Source organism: Dipodomys ordii, unplaced genomic scaffold (assembly GCF_000151885.1).
Source record: "Dipodomys ordii isolate 6190 unplaced genomic scaffold, Dord_2.0 Scaffold7, whole genome shotgun sequence".
Lineage (NCBI taxonomy): Eukaryota > Metazoa > Chordata > Mammalia > Rodentia > Heteromyidae > Dipodomys > Dipodomys ordii.
Window position 1 is genome coordinate 23,200,661 of NW_012267223.1, and position 6,351 is coordinate 23,207,011.

Here is a 6,351-nt window from a genome sequence, read left to right on the forward strand (position 1 = left end):
TAGACTAGCGCTCTACCACTTGAGCCTCAGCCCCACTTCCGGCTTTTTCTGCTTATGTGGTGCTGAGGAATCAAACCAGGGCCTCATGCATGCAAGGCAAGCACTCTACCACTGAGCCACCTTCCCAGCCCCTGATTCATTTACTTTTTGGGCAGTTTTGCACTCTGAACTCAAGGCCTCATGCTTGCAGGAAGGTGCCCTACTTTTGAGTCACACCCCCAGCACTTTAAGTTCTCTTCTTACCCAAATTAGTGCTTTTCTGTACACCAAGGGAGCATAATGACTGATAGGAGGTAGATGTTGAGTCAGTGTTGACAGGATGCTTCTAGCATCTTCATCTGAAAAGGATAGCCTCTTCCTGCACTGGGAACAGGAAATTTCAGCATTGACAGTGACAGGGTTTATGATCTTGGACATAGGTTTTTGTTACCTGGGTGGGTTTGGGTTTGGATTCTGGCTGGGATTGGCATACAACACGTGTGTGCTGTCAGTCTGTCCCCTTTGTCCAGCTCACAATTACAAACATGGACCAGGGCTGGGGATGTGGCTCAGTGGCAGCGCACTTGCCTGGCATGCACAAGAATCATGGGGCCATCCCCAGCACTGGAAACAAGCCCAACAAAACACAGACTATGGATCTGTTTGTACAAGGGCAGGGCATGCTCGACCAGTGGTGACTCTGGGCTGCCCTGGCCTCCTTCCCATATTGCCTGCAGATGGCCAGTTGAGACCTAAGAGGGTCATGTGCATGGGAGGCTGGGCTCAGGGGTTGGGCTGGCCACTCCCTCCCTGAGGAGGGGACAAGGGCAGGATCGCAGAGGGCACTGTGAGGATTGCCTGCTGTGTTCTGAGTCTGAACAAGACTCCAGCTACTCAGGGACATGGGAGCTGCATTTCTGAGCCACAGTTCTGGGCTCTTCCTGTCTGTCTAGCATTGCTTTCCTCCGTGCCTGGGGCATGAGACTGGGGTCAGTGTGACATGGTACCCAGAGGCCAGCCAGGCACTCCAGAGGGACGTGTCAGGACACACATGGTTGGTCTTGATTCTCTGAGTGAGGCTGCCTGGGCTGCTTGAAGGCTGTGGGGAGGAGCAGTGGTCCCAGTGCTCGAGACACTGTTGTTGGGGGGATGGGGGAGAGGTGCCAGGATTCCCCAACTTCACACATGGGGGCAGTGAGGTCCAGGAAAGAGGGGTTTCCTTGAATTCCCCCAGCTCTTAAATGGCAGGCACACTTGTACCTTGGTCATTTGGCACCAGGCTGTGCTGTGTGGGTCCGATTCCTCTCAGCCTCGTGTGTCCACTGCCCAGAGGGCAGCAGGGATGATGGCAGGGCCCCGAGGCTGCCATCTCAGGAGCCCTTCATCTTTGGGCTCTGGTTGCTGGGAGACGCGGCTTGCACAGATGGGTGACCCTGAGGGTCGCTCCAGAACAGATGAGTGCACATCCTGGGGGCTTGCGCCCAGCACCGGGAGATGATGGTGGTGGGTGTCCTGTCTGTCCTCTAGCTCAGTTTGCCCAGCTGGCCCAGCTGAATCCCCAGGAGCGCCTGAGCCGGGAGACAGCGCTGCAGCAGAAGCAGGTGTCCCTGGAGGCCTGGCTGCAGCGCGAGGCACAGACCCTACAGCAGTACCGCGTGGTGAGTGGGGCCTGTGACCCTGGGCTCCTGGGAGGGAGCCCCTCCACCTGAGTCCTTGGGGACCAGAGAGAGGATGGGAGCAGGAGCCGGGAGAGCAGGAGGCCTGCCTGTCTTCCCAGGGGGGCTTGTGAGACAGAGTCAGGCCTGAGAGCAAACAGCCTCCTGGGCCTGGCTGCTGGGCGAGGCCTGCAGGGCTGGAGCATGGGAGGCCAACGGGGCCGCTGTCCCCTCTCCCTCACCCCTCCCCCCCACCAGGAGCTGGCTGAGAAGCACCAGAAGACCCTGCAGCTGCTGAGGAAGCAGCAGACAGTCATCCTGGACGATGAGCTGATCCAGTGGAAGCGGCGGCAGCAGCTGGCCGGGAAAGGGGGTCCCCCCGAGGGCAGCCTGGACGTGCTGCAGTCCTGGTAAGGCTGAGGGAGGCGCCAGGGTGGGCAGGGCAGGGTGCCAGCTGCCTCTGCTGCCTCCGGAGCAGCAGGCTTCCACTGTCTGTGGCAGCGCAGCGCACGGGGGTCCTGCTTCCTGCAAGACTTTGGTCCCTGTCCAGTGCCACCTCCCCCTCAAGGATGAGTCCTATCTTGGGGAGTGGGGAAGGGCTTGGGTGTGCAGTGACTCAGGCTGGTTTTGAAAAGCCAGGACGGCCCCTCCTGTGTAGTTCTTTACTTCTAGAAGGCAGAGCTCTGCTTCCCAGCAGCTCACTGGAGAGTGGTGAATGAACGCTCCTTGTTGGCTGGGTCTAGCTTCCAGGGTGGAGCTTTGTTGTGGGTCTCCCAGCCCCTGGTGAGACTCGCAGGAGAAGCCATTGTCGAAGCCCCGTGGGCCTTGGGTGTCTTGCAGGTGTGAGAAGTTGGCTGAGATCATCTGGCAGAACCGGCAGCAGATCCGCAGGGCAGAGCACCTCTGTCAGCAGCTGCCCATCCCCGGGCCGGTGGAGGAGATGCTGGCTGAGGTCAACGCCACCATCACAGACATCATCTCAGCCCTGGTGACCAGGTGACTGCTGCCTCACAGCCAGGTCCACCGGGGCAGGGTAGATCCATGGGTGGACCGGTGGAGGCCCAGGTGCTGTCTCGACAGGGACCTCCCTCAGTCCTGCTCTCTCCCCACACCCCACCCTGGATGTCCCTAGTTACTCTGGCTGCTTGGGGATTCCCTCATCCAGAGTCTGTTGGTGGGAGCTGCCCCCAAACTCAGTCTACCCTCCCTGACCATGGGAAGAGGACAGGGGAAGGAACCCTGGGAACAGACACAGCTCCATGTGTCTCCCTCCTGCAGAGGCCAATGGGAAGCTCCTCCCCTCCCCTCCAGGAGACTCCCTGCCCTTTCCCCTGAGCCAGCCCCTGGTCATCCTGTGGCCACTTGTGTCCCCTGCAGCACGTTCATCATCGAGAAGCAACCTCCTCAGGTCCTGAAGACCCAGACCAAGTTTGCAGCCACTGTGCGCCTGCTGGTGGGTGGGAAGCTGAACGTGCATATGAACCCACCCCAGGTGAAGGCCACCATCATCAGTGAGCAGCAGGCCAAGTCCCTGCTCAAGAATGAGAACACGCATAAGTGAGTGTGCTCACCTTGCCTGCCTCTCCTGGTCTGGGATTAGCTACGGCTTGTCTCCCTCCATTCTTGCTGGTACCTGTACCTGGATGGTCTCTTTAGGTTCCTCTGTCTAGTCCTCCCGCCCAGAAGCCTTCCCCATTCCTGCCCATACCCAGCACATAGTAGGTCAGCCTATATGTTACTGTCATATGTAGACAGGCTTTGCCAGTCTCCTCAGTCTACCTGCTTACTAGCAGCACAGTGATTACGGGAATAGCTGTGTGACTGGAGACCTGAATCAGGGCTTGTGGAGGGGTTCACATTCCAGGTGGTGGAAAATTTTCAATTGGCCTCAGGAGGCTGCTAGTGACAGGGATTTTAGTGGGCAGAGCGCATGTGCTGTGTTCTAAAGGAAGTGTGTGGAGAGGGCACAGGTGACTTGCAAGCGCCAGGTCGGAGCTGGCCACTCACAGAGTGTGCAGCTGATGAATGAGTTGTGAGAGTGAGTGGTTACCCAATTACACACTGAAGCTCCCCATTATCCTGCAGCTCTCTGGGTAGCTAGGAAGCCAAGAGAATAATACTTCTTTCTTCTTTTTTTTTTGTCAGTCGTGGGGCTTGAACTCTGGGCCTGGGCGCTGTCCCTCAGCTCTTCAGCTCAAGGCAAGCGCTCTACCACTTGAGCTACAGCGCCACTTCCGGTTTTCTGGTGGTTTATTGGAGATAGGAGTCTCACGGTCTCTCCTGCCCCCAGGCTGGCTTTGAACCGCGATCCTCAGATCTCAACCTCCTGAGTAGCTAGGATTACAGGCGTGAGCCACCAGTGCCCGGCTGAGAATAATACTTCTTTCTTCCCTCCCTCCCTCCCTCCTTTCCTTCCTTCCTTCCTGCCTTCCTTCCTTCCTTCCTGCCTGCCTGCCTGCCTGCCTGCCTGCCTTCCTGCCTTCCTTTCTTTTTTGTGCCTGTTCTGGGGCTTGAACTCAGGACCTTGCAATCTTAGCTTTTTTTGTTTAAGGCTACTGCTCTACCACTTGTAACACCTCTACTTCCAGAATTTTCCTGGTTAATTGGAGATGAGTCTCTTAGATTTGTCAGCCCCCCACTCATTTTGAACCAGGATCTTCAGATCTTAGCCTCCGGAGTTACTCGTATTATAGGCACGAACCCCTGGCAGCTAGCTGAAAAATACATTTAAAACAGCAACAAAAAAAAAAAAGGTCAGGTGCCAGTGGCTCACACCTGTAATCCTGGCTACTTAGGAGGCTGAGATCTGAGGATTACAGTTCAAAGCCATCCTGGGCAGGAAAGTTCCTGAGATTCTTATCTCCAATTAACCGGCAGAAAACCAGAAGTGGCGTCGTTGTATGTAGCTCAAGTGATGGAGTGCCAACCTTGAGTGCAAAAGCCGAGGGACAGTACCCAGGCCCAGAGTTCAAGCCCCACGACCAACAAAAATAAATAAATAAATAAAGACAGTCTCCCAAAGTGATATTCAGTCATAATGATAGATCTAGTGGGCATAGGAGGGAGGGAATGGGAGCTAGCAACACCAGATAGGTGATTGAGGATGGCCTTTTTTTTTTTTTTTGCCAGTCCTGGGGGTTGAAGTCAGGGCCTGGGCACTGTCCCTGAGTTTCTTTTGCTCAAGGTTACATCACTTCTAGCTCTTTCTGTTTATGTGGTACTGAGGAATCGAGCACAAGGATTCATGCTAGCCACACACCCTTCCACAAAGCCACATTCCCAGCTGTTCTACGGAGACATTTGAGTGTGAGACAGAACAAGGAGATAGTGGCAAGTGTTTGGGGTGACAGAAAGAGCATGTCCAAAGTCCTAAGATAGGAATCCAGTGTAGCATGCTGAGTACTTAGTCAAAACCAGTGTTGCTTTTTGCTTTTGTGTTCTGAGTTCTGGAAAGGGAACCCAATAAGACCAGGGAGCAAAGCAGCCTTGATCATGAAATACTTATGTCTTTTGTTGTTGTTGTTGTTTTGCACAAGGGTTTGAATTCAGGGCTTTATGTTCTCATTATGTGCTCATGGCTGTCACTTTAACCACTTGAGCCAATCCTCCAGTCTGGCATTTTATTAGTTAAATGGAGAAAGATTTTTCTGCCTAGACTGGCTTCAAATTGTAATCCTCCAGGTCTTCCCCTCCTGAGTAGCTAGGATCACAGGCCTGATCCACCAGGACCTGGCTTAGGCCATTTTAAGTACATTGGATACTACCAGAGGCCCTTAAGTCCCCCACATCAATCTCAAAGCCTAAGCAGTTCCTAACCTACAAAGCTAGAGGGTTGTAGGTGTGGCTTAGGTGGTAGGGTGCCAGCATCAGATAGCAAGTCCACATCCTGGTCTCAGACAAAAAGAAGGGAGGGAGGGAGGAAGAGAGGGAAAGAGGAAAGAAGGAAGGAAGGGAGGGAGGGAGGGAGAGAGGGAAGGAAGGAAGGAAGGGCCTAAAGCTAGAGACCCAGACTTCATCCTCAGAGACCTGGCCTTGGCACCTCCAGTTGATGGAAAAGCTAAAACCCCAGAGAGACCAAGAGATACTGGTAGGGATTGAGGGGCCTGGGCTGCTACAGGGCTGACCAGACTGAGGTCCCAAGCTCAAGGACAGGACAGGACCAAGCTCCTCACCTGGATCCCATGTGGAGCTGGGTCTACCCTCTCTTTTGCAGTGAGTATAGTGGTGAGATCTTGAACAACTGCTGTGTCATGGAATACCACCAGGCCACCGGCACCCTCAGCGCCCACTTCAGAAACATGGTGAGCACAGGGCCCAGCCTCAGCTCGTTGGAAAGGTCTGCCGGGAGCTGAGTATTGGGTAACTAGCTTCCATCTCCCTGTCCCCTTCCGGCCTCCTGCCCTGTAGTCTCTCAAGAGAATCAAGCGTGCTGACCGGCGGGGTGCAGAGTCCGTGACGGAGGAGAAGTTCACCGTGCTGTTTGAATCTCAGTTCAGTGTTGGCAGCAATGAGCTTGTGTTCCAGGTGAAGGTGAGGCTTCTATGTCTGGCCTGAGACATTGGGAAAGCCAGAGCATTCTGATTCTTTCTAGGTTCCCCCCAGTTATTCCGCCATGCTCTTTTTTTTGGGGGGGTCCGGTCGTGGGGCCTGAACTCTGGACCTGGGCGCTGTCCCTCAGCTCTTCAGCTCAAGGCTAGCGCTCTACCACTTGAACCAC

General features: G+C 54.9%; 1 protein-coding gene across 1 annotated transcript in view; it reads left to right on the forward strand.

Annotated features, from left to right (window-relative positions):
* The window catches only part of Stat5a (signal transducer and activator of transcription 5A), a 22,204-nt gene that overhangs the window by 9,158 nt on the left and 6,695 nt on the right, over positions 1–6,351 (forward strand). Inside the window, exons 5-10 of the mRNA XM_013038089.1 lie at positions 1,507–1,637; positions 1,893–2,044; positions 2,475–2,630; positions 3,012–3,191; positions 5,848–5,935; positions 6,042–6,164. Coding sequence (XP_012893543.1) covers positions 1,507–1,637; positions 1,893–2,044; positions 2,475–2,630; positions 3,012–3,191; positions 5,848–5,935; positions 6,042–6,164 — 830 coding nt within the window. The remainder of the gene's footprint in view (positions 1–1,506; positions 1,638–1,892; positions 2,045–2,474; positions 2,631–3,011; positions 3,192–5,847; positions 5,936–6,041; positions 6,165–6,351) is intronic.